Source organism: Anopheles arabiensis, chromosome 2, assembly GCF_016920715.1.
Source record: "Anopheles arabiensis isolate DONGOLA chromosome 2, AaraD3, whole genome shotgun sequence".
NCBI classification, from domain to species: Eukaryota; Metazoa; Arthropoda; class Insecta; order Diptera; family Culicidae; genus Anopheles; species Anopheles arabiensis.
Window position 1 is genome coordinate 2,563,281 of NC_053517.1, and position 15,132 is coordinate 2,578,412.

The 15,132-nt window shown below is 47.5% G+C and overlaps 1 protein-coding gene across 1 annotated transcript in view; it reads right to left on the minus strand.

Moving 5' to 3' along the window:
* The window catches only part of LOC120896804 (pair-rule protein odd-paired), a 34,272-nt gene extending 23,128 nt beyond the window's left edge, over window positions 1-11,144 (minus strand). Inside the window, exon 1 of the mRNA XM_040301255.1 lies at window positions 9,246-11,144. Coding sequence (XP_040157189.1) covers window positions 9,246-10,473 — 1,228 coding nt within the window. The 5' untranslated portion in view covers window positions 10,474-11,144. The remainder of the gene's footprint in view (window positions 1-9,245) is intronic.
* Between the last annotated feature and the right edge of the window lie 3,988 nt (window positions 11,145-15,132).

A 15,132-nucleotide genomic window follows, 5' to 3' on the forward strand; every position in this document is an offset into this window, starting at 1 on the left:
TTTGCAAGCGATACATATGGCGATTTAATATGGCTGCAGGATACCAAATGTCCAAACAATCATTAATTTGCTTTGCATTGCATGGTTGGTTCAAGGATGTGATTTACTATTCCTGACAACTCCACTCAATCCATTCAACTAATCACTCAATCATTTCCATCACATATCTTGAGATCTAAAGCCAATGGTAGAATTATCATCATCCAGTTCATCAGCAGAAGCGGGTAAGCATGTTCTACGAACTAATCCTCGACCCAACGCACAAAGGCAAAACACGAAAGGAACGAATACGTGTCAGCCCACGTCGCTGCTCATAATCGATCCATTTCACACGCTTTTCAACAGCTTTCCCGAACGACACCTTACACAATGTCCCCGGCTAATCCTGCCGTTGAGCCTGCATCCGTTTCGAGTGATCTAATCCAGTTTCTAAGTAGCTTTACTCACTTTCGCTCTGAATACGGCCCAGGAAAACAATACTCCCAACAAGGACGCTGACAAAAAACACATTCCCTCCTCTCTCTCTCCCTCGACAAGGATCGAGCTGGCTCATAATCCATGATGGCCGTGTGACAAGCTCGTAAGGAACCGTGTATGTGCGACATTCCTGTCCCGAGCGCCCACAATACACCTTTCACTTTGCGCATACCTGGCACGCTCTCTCACATACGAGTCCTCTCGGGCAGGATACTTATATGTTTATTTATACTTGCGAAAGTTGCCTCTCTTTCTCCTCTATCCCAAAGAAACTTCAGCACCATGTTGAAGTTGAACAAGGTCGATGGGTAGAACAACAAACAAACTTTTTCTTCACCAACGCAAACAAAGACTGCTATTGGACAGGCAAGGAAGGGAATGGAATGAAAAGGATCCACCCAAGAGCTTCCAGCAAACAACACCATCTAACACCGGTTAATCCTTCGACCTGCATGGCCCGAAACTATACCGCCGTACGATGAACTTTGAGCAAAACAGTTACCTCCGTGCCATCGTTCTGTCGGCCGGCTTGATTAGTTATTGAATACTTGTTCATATCCTTCCCTCGCTCTGATCCTTTCTGATCCTCGCTACGCCCTCTTAAAACCAACTTAGGAGTAAAAATCGGACCATCGGCTTCGAACTTCTTTACAGCCTGATGCTTCATTCTTTGGAGAGTGCGAAAATTGTGGTTCTTTCAAGAACGGTCGGCTTTCGGGCGGCAGACGTGTATGTCGGCGTTTGTGGCTTCAAACTCCCAGCACAAACATCATACACCACCAAGCGGTTCGGATTAGTGTTACATGATGTTTCGCTCTCGAATAGGTCAAATAGATCTATTTCCAATTGCACGCTTCCCACAAAATTGCAGAAGGTTCCGAGATGCCTATCACAGCTAGACGAAAATATTGCAAAATTAAGATAACATTATGAGCTTACAAGATTTATGTGCTAAAAATGCTAAGATCTCTTATCAGCCGGCCCAGATCGAAGGATGAATTGCTGAGCTGTTCAGGGCTGTTGGGAAGAGGGTTGTGGGCCTGTCAGATATGACCCGAACATAGGCAGCGAAAGAAGAAAAAAATCCAAAAAGATACAAAGCAAAGGGAAATGAAAGGTACCTTCAAATTGAAATTACCTAAGAAGTCAATTTTCAAGCCGCTCGTCGTTTTTCTCTCTCTTTCTTGATCTCCTCTTCAGGCTGACTGTTTTTGATGTGCGTGATTTTCTTACACCGCACTCTTTTCCTGCCGAGCTGCCGTTGGAGCCTTTTTTTCCAAGTGAGAGACGAGGTTTATATTTTTTCGCTTCCGTGCTCTACTTGGCGCCGAACCAACCCGCGCCAGTCACTGCTCCGTTCCGCCTGCTACACACCCTTGTCAAATAACAAAAACATCCTCCGAACTGTCATATCTTGATGTACACGAGACGTGCGTTTGTTTCTCCCCAGACCTCCATCGATCGTGGCCAAGATATGGGCTTCGTGGCCCAGAGACAGAAACCCACACACACATACATATCCAGATATTAGACGTGTATGCGCCTTATAGCTCGTTGCGTTTTTATATAAATGAGCACTGGGATTGAAATAAGTTTTACTCCTTCTCTGCGCAGCCCCCTCCCTTCCAATGTTCCTTTTCCGTTACAACCACCAACCTCAATTCGAAATCGATTCGATGCTCTGATGTTTATGACAGTTACTACGAACAAACACACTCACTCACACACACACACACCGTTCTAGCATGATGACGTCGAACAAACAACAAACGACGAATGCGATGTTGATGATGATGACGACTCTGGGGGTGTAGCTGGTGTAGGAGCACCGTCTTCGGCCAAAGAGCGAGGGAAATAATCATAAAATGAGCGCAGAGACAGCACCGAGAACATGGCGGGGAAATAAATTTGTTCCACCCAAGAGACCCCACCTATCCCGGGCGCACTCGAACGCTCCAGCTTGAGCTGGATAATTTTCTATCTAATCAAACTACCCAACACGGCCGGCGCACACGGGCGGCTTCGGATTGGTTTTTGGGATGGACAGGCGCTCTCGCAGGTTGCCGTTGCTAACTGTTGCTGACACATTGAGGTATGAGTAGCGTGCTTGTTACGTTCGACCAAATACACCGTCGTCCAGCAGGCACATGGAAGCGTCACAAAGCGCTACGCTACGTAAAGTTGTAGATAGTAATCATCGTGTTCCGAGAGATGTGTTTAAGCAGATCGGGCTCGAGTGTCCTAAATTGTGCGCTGCCCTGTTAGGGGAGTTTATTGTGGGTCATTGGAAAAACAATTTACTTCGACAAGCAAAATGACACGACCTTCCAATTTTCTGATTAGCAGTGCAGCACGTGGAGCTCGTGTTTTGATGTCTTGCTTAGTAATCTGTTTGAGAGATTTTTTTTTCTTTAAACTTCAGTTACAGATACCTAGCCGAACATTGCTCATGCTTTAATTCATCTCATCCCTTAATATCCTTAAAGTGATGGTTTTTGTGTACTGTTTAAACAACGCTTAAAGCGCCATTTTATTGCCACACAAAAGCAGAAAACGCTTCTACTAATAAAAAAAGAGCACCCCAACCGGAGATTGAAGAAAAATCACGACCGTCGTCGTCTTTGGCCATTCCTTTAAGCTCTGTGTGTTACTCTGTGCGGGAGGGATTTTCCCGCCGACATTGGCGACATCGATCGTACACCAGTCCGGAAAGGTAGGCTAAGCGCAAACCACAACTCCACGAAAACACACACACACACACATACATTGACACTTCCTTCTTTCGCACACCCACGGTGGAAATGGTCACATGGCAAGTCACAGCGGCAAGAAAGATGGAGAAACAGTGTCGAAGAAGCAGGCCAAAGGGAGTTTGGCCGTGGTCATTTTTCATCCTAGAACCGTGTGTTTTTGTCAGTTTTCCTTGTGTCAAGCCCCACGCTCTCGCCCCAACCGACAAGCCGGCCAAAGAAATCTTGCGCTGACGTCGTCGTTGGTCACATGGGGTAGAGAAGGAGCGAGATAAAAAAACGAACAAAAAGTTTCCCTAAAACCCTACCAATCGACCCATGTCGATCTAAGGGATCGTCGATAGATAATGTGGGGTGAACACGCCAAGTAAACGGGGGGAGCGAGTGAGAGTGAAAATGGAATAGAGAGATGGGTGGAAAAATGGCCACCCGAAAAAAGGAAGAATGGTCAAACGCGCTGTTTTTTTTCATGTGGATTCGGTGGAGGTTTGGAGAAAAAAAAAAACACTGACACGCTCGAGAAAACCCACCAAAAGGAAAGACCGAAAGAACATGCTAAGGGTAGCTATTTCTTTTCACTTTTGCTATGGTGGGTGTTTTTTTTTCGCTTCGCCGTAGTTATGGAGCAAACCACCGAGAAATCATGATAAGGAAATGGCCGTTCAAGGAGCGCTGAATGAGGACGCGTTAAGCACTTTTCCCTCTTATTGATATTTCTTTGTACCAGCAACGGAACTTGGAGACATCCTTCCCCCTATCACAGACTCCCTCTGCTAGCGTCGCTATTTATTATTTTGATATTAATGTTGATGATAGATTTTTAATGGCACCTCGATGGCAATCGTGGCCAACGGAAGGCAATCCAAGAAGCGATAGAAAATAAAAAAAAAAACATCGAACAAAAAAACCCGACCCGGCGAATGAAAGAACAAACCATCCTCCTCCGCTTGCACCAACCATCCCAAAAGAATCGATAAATTATGTGTCAGTTCCGCCATACACACAGAAGACACTCCTTTTGGTCTTTTTTCTCCCATTCGGCCATTGTTCCTTTACCATCGCCACCATGCCCGAAGTGCGCATTACATTGTTTGACGTGAAACGAATCGGAATCGAATCGAGGAACGAATCGCAATCCCCGTCAGCCCGACAAGGAACCGGAATCCGCACATAAATGAGCGAACGAGTGCCTTTTGTGTCGCGTAAATTGGTTTGTTTTGATTTGCGGCGGAATGTTGACGGAAAATAAATGACACAAGAGCGACACAGAAGAACGAGAAGGACCCCTTCAGGAGAGATCGCTGTTGGCACGCTATCTAAAAGTAACCGAGGAAGAAGAAAGCTGTCCCATGCCAGATGTGCTTCCGAGGAGAGCCCGGGAAGAACGTACAAAAGGATCACGAAAAGATCAGTCAAGGTCCTCTCGGAGTCTTATCTCAAGTGGTCACTTAAGCTCGTGTTTGACAACATTTCAACATCACGGCTTGTTTTGGGATGAGCTGTGACCCACCGTAGACGCAACGTGCCGCGACACGATACACTCAACCCGTCACGGACGACCCCAAACTCGAGCCTTGTCGGTCTGGGATCGATAAAATCAATGTCAACATTTGAGGAGGTGTTGGAAATGCTGGAAAACGAAACCACCGCAACCGGCAGCCGAGTTTATCTGGGTGGCAAGCAAACAAAACGAGGAAGCCGATTACTAGCCACTCTTAGCCTATCTGTAGGTCGTAATATGATCTTCACTCTCTTCCCATCCTTAACGACCAGCCGCCGTCTGTCGAACACCACTTCAGCTCCACGGAAAGCAATTATGTTTTGTTTTAACAGCTCATTTGTCGGCAGCACGCTCTGCCGCTCGTGATTAGATGTGTGAGTGAGTGTTCCACCGCTTCCAGCTACCAAACCACGGTGGAGCGAAAAGGAAGATAATCAATTTTCTTCAAGGACTCTCCCGGTACGATGCGCGAAAAATGGGCGTACTAAAGTGGGCGGGTAAATTATACACCAAAAACTGCGAGATCTTGTTTGGCCCAATCGACTTCCGTAAACGAAAAGAGCCAAAGCAGAGGGCCTATGCTGGCCGTTGCCTCACGCAGCCAACACCTTCAACCATATTCAACCGCCAAATGGAAAACCTTCAACCGCTACGGTAAGCCCTCAGGCCCTGTGGCTTCAAACTTCTTTATTTATTTTTGGAAGCTTGGTTTGGACGCAAAAAAGCGCATTTAACGCAAGCTACCGCTTAAGAGCAGGAGGAGGATCGACCAACGTCCGATGGAAGCTCACGCTGTGAAAATGAACACTCAAAATTATACGTTTCGAATCGGGGAGGTAGAATTAGACGTACCACAAAGTTTTCAAGCTCGTACCATCATCGCTTAGCTCCTCGGACCTTGTCCGATTCACACCAATCTCTCGACGCTATGAGAACTTTCAGCCTCCATCGTGGTGGAGGACTTGTGCAAAAAGAGAAGCTGCAATTTTATCCAATCCAATCATCCTGCACGAGATACAGAGCGAGCTGAGGACCCCTGCTAAGGGATCTGCACAGTAGAAGGGGTAAAAAACGGAGATGATCGAGTTCATATACACACACACATACACACACATCCAATGAAAAGTAGACACCCAATTTCAACCTCGGATGATTGGTAAATTAAGACGTTAGTTGAATGCAGCCTATTGGAACCTTGTACCAACGAACCTATCCTAAAGCTGGACGGTTGTGTTACAATACAGGTGGGAAGGATATTCAATATTTATTGTAACCGTGGGGAGCTTGGGGAACCGAACGCGCCAACCGTTTCCCTTTCAGGACTGAAAAGCGTGAGAAAATTGTCTTTAAAACCTATATTTCAAGAAACAGTATTTTTTTCGCCACATGTACCACATGAAGTAGCAAATGGTGTTGCAAACCATCTGCTCTCGCATCAGAAAACATTGTTGTGCAAAAACTGACAAGTTCACAGGTTGTCATCGTTGACGTTGGTTGATAGTTCATTTGAGGTTGACCCTGATGAATAACGCCTAGTTGATGCGGCGGTACTTCAATCATTGATGCACCCGGCGATCATGATGGCTAGCCGTTATAAAAGTGTCAAAACCAAACCACACTCTGACATCCTGAACGGTTCAAAACAATGAAAAACAAAACCCCAACCACACGTCTCACACTGTTCACTGTTTCATTCAATACTCCACTAACCTATGACTGCATCTGGGCGATGCTTTTGGTTTCACATGCGAGGAAAAAAACCTTGCCTTTTTTGTATTACATTTCGCATGTTCCATCTAGCGGCTTAAGCCGATGCATCGCGCCCAACAATGTCCACACAACACCAATAAATGCTCTACCACTGGTGACACAAGTTTGCAACGGAAAACGCAAGCCCGAGAAAGTCAACCCAGTAAACACCAGCTTCTGTGTCGGTCAATTTAAAATAACTGTGTTATGACTTCGATTTAATTGTTTGCTCATTGCACTCCCCTCCCCAGACAGAAACCGACGCCAGTGGCGTTACTTGTTGTTGTTTGTGCACGGATTTCTAGGAAAAACGATGCAACTGGGTGGGAGTGTAACAGCAGGATCACTTCCAACTTCCATGAACTCAATCTTCCACGGCAAAGGATGCGAACGGACGTTGGCCTCGGGGCCAAGTTTAGCCCGTAGTCGTAACCGTACCGCACCATTCCACCGGCAAGCATATGCCAATGACAGCAGGACAACGGAAGCCCTAATATCATGCACAACAAACACCAACACACCGACAAACTAAGCCACGGGAAGGACGCGGTTTGCAAGGGACCAGAGGCACACGTCGCTTCAGGATCAACCCAGGCGACCCGTTTCTCCGACCCGTTACCGTTGTGTGTTTGTGTGTACGCGTGCTTGGGGCTTGGATTATGGGGTCGTTTGAAGGTTGGAAAGCAGGCAAACCCATTTCACTCCACCTCGATCCTAGTCGTCCTAGTTTGTGTGGCTCAACAATTGCTTCTGCTCTGCTTTTGTCGCCACTGATGGCCGGTTATTGTGTGTGTGTGTGTCTGTGAATGTCCTTCCTGTCTCCCTCCTTGGAACCCTCTCCTGTTGGGGGGAGGGAAGCAAAGGCCACACTCACACAGACTCCCCCAGTAGCAGCAGCAGTAGCAGCAGTGGCTGTTGTGCTTTGTGGTTTGTGTGTTTGGTGCGTGTTGAAATAATCTCCTGGCTGCCTGATGGAAAAATCGATATTCTCTACGCTTTGAAAACTGCGCTCGGTTTTGTGTTGAAATACTCTCCCATTTTTCAGACCAATTTCCACCCTGTGTACACATTTATTGAAATCGATTTCTAAGCACGGTCTAAGCTGGTATTCCATAATAATTTATCCCAACAATTAAAGCCCAAATGCTCCACTTGAAAGGTCATGCTCTCACTCTCTTTCTCTCTTCGCAACTGTCTGAATGGCTTGAACCACCTAGACGAAGTGCGAATGTCGATTTTTAATGAGCTACATGAAAACGATCGTTGGTGGCAAGCAGACGAGCGAAGAAAACCTGTTCATATTTACATGCCCTATCAGACGCATACACACACACATAAACACAAACACCGATCGGGAAGGAAGCGCGATCAAGCGCACTCCAAAATCACCGCGGAGGTGTGAAATGATGGACGAACGAAATCAATTTGTACGGGCCCGGGCGCACGCCCCGAGGCCACGCTTGGTCTCTGGCCGGCTGGCTGACTGGCTGGTGGTGATGAACGTTCGAAAATGGAGATTAATTACTCCTTTTTCCTTTCTGAATCTGCTGGCCCGGGGTAAGAAACAGAACCAAGAAGAAGAGAATGGAATTCTCATCATTCTTTGCCTCATCTGATGGTAATCGACACATGGGAAGATTCTCTAGTTGTTCGCTCAGACTAACACATTTTTTTGTACCGTTTACCCTCAAGATTGTTTACTCGAGGAAGGAACCGGAGAACAAAAAATACAACAACATTATCCCAAGCTAACACCCAAAACAAATCGAACTAAAAGGAGTTGTTGCGTAGCATTTAGAAATTAATTAAGATCAATGTTTGAATGAGGCCGAGGAGCGATTAAAGAAAACAAAAACTACACGGAACGGAACGATTTGAGCCGACCGATCCGTTGCACAACTAATCCTAACTTTGGTACCGCCGTGTAATTAAATTTGTTCCTACACTTTATACATTGTGCCCCCGTGGAACTAATTTAAGAAACAGGAGCGTGCAAATTTGCATTGAATTTTGTGAAAACTCGCCTCCTTGGCGATAAATTATCTACCTATGTAAACAAACCCCGAGTGCTTAGGTCTTAATTTATGAACAATGCTCAACCGAAGCTGAGCTATTAAAAACGAAACCACTTGTTTACTCCACTGTTTTCCCCAATCACGGCTAGGCAGAGGGGGAAACTTCATAAACATCTTGCCAGGGCGAAGCGATTGCCTCTTTCAAGTCATTAATTGAAAGGCACACTTTCCACTTCAACACATTCGAGGAGCTCTCTCGCTCGTTCAAGTTCACACTCATTAATCACCATATACAAGCGCAACTCATTTTTTCTTTCGGCAATTAAGCTTCCGCTGCGTTTTGAGCCGAAATGAGCAGCTCAAACAAATACGAAAGGTAGGAACAATATAATTACTATTTTGATATGAAACTACCCAACAAACAAGACGTTCAACAACTCCGGGAAAACAATCCAATCTCCAGCACTGCACAAAACAATCCTCGTAAGGACCTCCCGGAGGAAGCGTATTGCCCATTAAAATGCTCCTTCCCAGAGTTGAAGTTTTGGGAAAACAAAGGCCTCGATTGCCTTTTTTGCGCTGCCACAGTCCGTCGGTAAACAGCGTGCAAACTTCTCCTTGAGGTCTTGCTGTTTTTTTTTTTGTCGGTATTTTTCCTTAGTATGGTCTTGCGTTTTGTTCTTGGAAGTAAAGAAAAGGTCCACCACCCCCCAGGGTGAGGTAGGATATAGATCCGCCAGGACGGTGACTTACCGGTATGCGTTCGTTTGTGGATTTTCAGGTTCTCCGAACGGGCAAACACCTTCCCGCAGGCCGGAAACGGGCACGGGAACGGCTTCTCGCCCGTGTGCACGCGGATATGATTGACCAGCTTGTACTTCGCCTTGAACGGCCGGCCGTTGCGCGTGCAGCCGAGCCAGAAGCAGGCGTGCGTCGTACACTCCGGCCCACCGACGTGGTCCACCGTCAGGTGCGTGACGATCTCCTGCATCGAGCTGAAGATTTTGTTGCACGTCTTGCGGCTACCGCCGTCCGACCCGGCCCCACCAATGCTGGCGGCCAGCGCCGACAGACCCAGCCCGAGATGGTGGTGGTGGTGGTGATGGTGCGGTGGCAGCTCCGGTTCCACCCACAGACACTGCATCTCCTGCTTGATCGCCGGCGGGTGGCGCATGTACCGGAAGAACGCCCCGGACGTCCCCGGGTTGACGGGCAGGTTGGCGAGCGGATGGTGCTGATGGTGATGGTGCATGGCCGAGGCGTAGTTGCTCTGGTGATGCGCATGGTGGGCATGGTGAGCGTACGGATGGGTGTAATCGCTGGCCGTGGCCAACCCGGCCGCCGCCATCGCGCGCATCGAGTGCGCCCCGGCATGGAACGGATGGTGCCCGATGGCTGCAGCCGCCGCTGCCGAATGATGGTTCAGCGGGCTTTCGTGCGCAAACAGGGACGTCGGATCGGCCGCACTGGAGGCGGCCGCGGCCGCACTCGACGCCACCGCGGCCGTGCTGAAGTAATCGTTGTCACGCTTGAGCGACAGGAAGTCCCGCGAATGGTACGGGGCCATCGCGTGCGACGACATGTGCGAGGGAGGCGAGAGATGGTGCGAGTTGTAGGCTGATCCACTGCCTCCGCTCCCGCCACCACCACCGGCCCCATTCGACGGACTGCCCTGGTGGTGGTGGTGATGATGCGGATGGTGATGGTAAAACATTGCATCGGACGCGTTTGCATTGGAGGTGGCCGAGGAGCCGCCAACGCTCGCACCGGACGCACCCGTGCCGGATGCACCCGGGGGAAGCATACTGGCGGCGGCGGCGGCTGCAGCGGCCGCCAGACTTGCACTAGCGGCCGAACTTGCCGACGATTCGATTTCACTGCTCTGCTCCAGATGGTCCGGCGACATCTTGATGCCGAACGTGGCCAGATGCGAGTGGTGGGCCGCCGACGAGCCACTGTCCATGAAAGCGTTCATCATCATTTTGTGGCAGGATTTGTTTGTTCAAGTTACCACTAACCGAAACACTAGTGAATGTTGCAAAGCCCCTTTTGCCACAACAGTTCAAGCTTACTCTGTTTTCTAGCCGTACGGTATTATACTTTGGCTCACCGGATGAACACCAATAACAAACACTGATTCATTTCGTCTTCACTTGCGAATGCAATTAATGCTCACTGATTCTTGAACCACTGGAACTGTTTCAAATGTGTGCACGTTTATGTTTCACTTGTTTTTCACATTTACATCGTTACAAGAAAATCTTACGTATTTTGATGCTTCAGTTTTGACACACTACGAAACTCCCGACGCGGCTAGCGACAAACACTGCACTACAGGATAACCACAACACTTCCTTAACCGCACATAGCACTTGCACAGTGACGGAACCGAGCTCACTACCGAAGCGTGATCACAACAGTCGAACGAAACGAGAACGCGCGTAACACTGCACGCGCCCACACGCGGCGCGTCAAAACGTGTAAAGTGTGTATGTGTACGTGTGTATACTGCGATAGGATGTCAATGATGCTTCGAAACAGTCACAGATCACAGATCACAGATCACTCTTGATCGCACACGCTACAGGGGACGACTCCCGGGATCTCACGGCTCACGCGGCTTCGCTGTGCGGACACCTATTGCGAGCACGAACGTTGGCAGCATTCTGAGTAGCGCTGTGCGCTCCGACCGGCAACCAGGGTTCCCGATCCCGAGAAAGGAGGGTGACGCACACACACATACACACGCACGCACACAAACACAGCCGTTACGCTTCACAGCCGAGGAGTCGACGCTTCGTTTGTGCTTGGGTGCGATGTGAAACAGGCATGCTGCTGCTGCTGTCACCGTCACGCCCAATCGGGGTCCGGTTTCCAACGCCGGGGGAGTGGCCAAAATGGAAGAAAATGGTTGTGTCCTTTGCTGGCGCACGTATGCCATGTTCGCTCTACGCTCATGGTAGAATCGTTTGTTGGTAGTTGGTTTACACGGGACGTGAATGCAGTTGGCAGACTTTGCAAACTGTTCGCAAACGCTTATAGAGAGCTGCTTTGGAAAATGCAACATTGTAGCTGAATGGTTTTCTTTTTGTTACAAGTAGAAAAAAATGCTCTTTCATATGGATTTAAGAACACAAAACAACCCAGTAAAGGTTTCTTTTACTTTAGCAGAGTTTAGTGAACTGATCAAACCTGAGTTGTATTAAACATTACTTTGAACATTTCAAATATCTTTCCAAACTCTACAAATTATCTTGAATAATACGTTAATTACTTCTGAAAGTCAGTCTAACAGATTGACTTTCGAGTTACGTGTAAACTGGCATTCAGCACGACCAAACAACTCACATACATTTTACTCTCTTACTCTCACGGTGCATCGCTTCCCATCCTACTCCATCCGACGCAGCCTGCGCACGCACGAGCGAGACCGAGCACGGTCTTTGTTATTAATTCCACCAAAAATTGTTATTGTTAAAATATTTGTCAAATTTGTCAACCTTAGTCAAATACGCTCGGTCGGGGGGAATTTCACGACCGCAGGACCACAACAGGACGGCAGGCGTCCGTTCTGCGGTTAACGATAATCTTTCCCCCGGGGTTGCCCATGTCGAGCAGTGTGTGTTCGATCTCCGATGTCCCAGCGATTTGTGTCATTTTTCTCATTTTGTGCGCGTAAATTTGATAATTGAGTGGTAACATTTTTCGGACCAACCGAACACACCGAAACCATCAGCGATCGGCGGACGCGTGTAACATCTCTCCCTCCCGATCGGCAGATCCGTTCGCGCGGGATCGTCACAAAAGCAAATGGCGACAATCATCGCATTCGGAGACGATTTAAACGCAGCCCCGTGTGTGTACCCGTGTGGAGCCGAGCGAGCAAACGGGATCAAGTTTCAGCGCTTTTAATTGGTATTGCACTTTTACGATATTGGCGCTGGATGGAAAACTACTCTCCACGGAGCAATTAAAAGCAGGGCACTTAATGATCCCAAATAAGGGGCCCGTGCCCGAAACCGAATGGGAAAGCGCGCCCCAAGAGCAGCACAAGAGCCATCCTTTCCTTTTGCGCCAGGCTTACGCGGTCGACTGGGGGAGCATCCAACGGACCTAAGACATTTTCACTTCTTTCTTTATGGTCACGATCTGCAAAAGGAAGCGCGTCGACGACGCACCAGATATCAGTGACAGTGACACGACGCGCGTCTTTCCGCACCAGGGAACGGTCAGAAAACGATCAACAATCATTACAGATGTTAATTAAAAATATGATAAATGTAGCATTCAGATGGGCGATAAGCAGCCCCGCTCGGGTTGGAACGGTGAAGACACAACACAGACTTTCTACCACAATCATTGGAGGGGTTTGGAGGGGGGAGGGGGGTTCTTTTCGCCCGAGTTCAAAACCACAGAATGACAGCAGACGAACAGGTCCCTCTTATTTATGGCAGCGATTTGTATCTGACTGATGGGTGCCATTTGTTTTGCTTTGCCAACAGGAAGTGGTTCTTTTGCTTAGGAACTGAAGAGCAGCAACCAGATAGGGTTCATCTTTTTTGGCTAGAAAATGATGGGATTTGCAAATTTATTCTAAGATCCACTTCTGAATGGTCTAAGATTAGATCGCTCTCAGCGGGACGAGGAACCTAAGAGGGTATTAAAAACTTCTGTGAATATTTCTCATTTGTGTCAAACCTAAAGAAGCGCTGCTTCCCGCACGTGCTGAACCTGCTCGACGATTGGCTGTATCAAGAGGAAAGACATTAAACCTAAACCAGTTTTGACGTTTGCGACTCACAGCCAAAGATTACTAATTATGTTAAAGATGGCCGCGCGTGACAGTGAATTTGTTGCCTATCAAACTCTTTATCACTATTTTTAGCCGTTCCTAGTCTAATCATCATGGCTTTGAAGCAAACGTAATCGACCGAACAGTCGGACAAGCGATAATTTATTCAGTAAAAAAAACGCGCTGACAACATTTGGGGCCTCTGCTGTACCATCTGCTGTCGCCATATGAATGTTCAGTTTTCAGCAAAACGCAAGTTGACGTTTCGTCAAAAACGACCAGCAAGCTCATTCTTCATCCACTGCCCCCAAAAACACGGGCGACCCCCAGCCAGCCGAACAACAACACCATTCGGCTACCACTTTCTGCCATTCGCACCCACGGCCAATCAATTGGCTACCAGGTCCACCCACGCAAATGTTTTCCCTTTTCTGCCGCCCTCCAGCTCGCTCGAAACATGCCCTCACCGGTCCACACCGTTGTACAACACATAAATTAACATATAATTCAATTTACATATTTTTACATCGGTTTCGCAGGTTTGTGTGCGCTCACCACGGAAATAAGGCTTGCTTCTTTTCCACACGAAGAACAGCTTACGGGTGCCCACAGCCCATGCTCTCTTAACAACCTTTCGTACACGGTTCTGTTCTGGAGCTCTCGGGAGGCTTGTAAACCCAGCCCAAGTACACTCACACAAGTGGGCTACGGCAGTGATTGTTGTTAATGTTCGGTACGGCGTACCTCTTCCTTACTTCCTTCCGCAGTACAAGCCGTACGATCGTACAAGCTCGGGAAGGTGATGAATTGGTGGAATTTGTATTTTTGCCTTCATCTTTTTAGGTTTTTTTTTTCATATTTTTTGGCGAAGGTTAATTCGACGTAGCAACAGAACCGAAACTGTACACACAACAACAAGCTACATTAAAATTATGATCGTTCGGGGTTTTTTTTTGTGTGTTAGTGGCGGTTTTTTTAATCGTTCTTTGTTTTATTTCGCTCGCAGGTTCTTAAATCTCACAATCGTCTTTAGATACCCCTTGGGGTGCAATTTTTGCGTTGCTGTGTTTTGTTTTAATTTTACGACTCCTTTACCCCAAACACCCACCCACGGTCACTCTTTCGCTCGCGCTTGCTCGTTGTCCGCACTGAGCCTCGCTGATTAATTGGAGCGATTTCGATGCGCACTGCCGAATTTATAATGTCCATTAACGGGTCAAATGGAAACCATTTGTTTCATTGGGCGAATTCGTTTTGAACAATACAGTGCCTCCCGGTAAGGTGGGGGGCAAGGTGCTTCTAGAGGGCGGGGGAAATTAGTTTTCCTTCTCGTTATGCTTCTTTGCGAGTGGTGTGGTTTCACCGAGGGCCGTGGAATGCAACGATAAATGGATGCACTGGCGAGTGGTCAGCACAGAAGCTCAACATATCATTACGCAGCATCGGAAGGTGGTCTTATTGGTTCGAAAGAAGAATTGCCCCCGGTGGGTGCACTGTTTGCGGCAATGCACCCCCCCCCCTCTCTTTGTTGGCATAATTTGTATCAACGTCTATTAGGTTGGAGATTTTATGCACACCGAAGGGGTAGCCAATTGAGCAGTCACAGTTCTGAAATTAGTTTTTGGAGACCGAGTATAAAATGCAACATATAATTAAATCTGTGATGCATCTGTGTTCCATTCTTTAAAAAACTTGAACTTCAAAGAACTATGTGATTTGACTCCATTACAAAGCTATATAAAATACAACTGGGTTTGGAAAAATAAGAAGATCACACAAAATTTAATGCAATGATGACAATTTTGTAACTGTATCTATAGTTCATGATCATGTTAGTCTTAAAGTTAT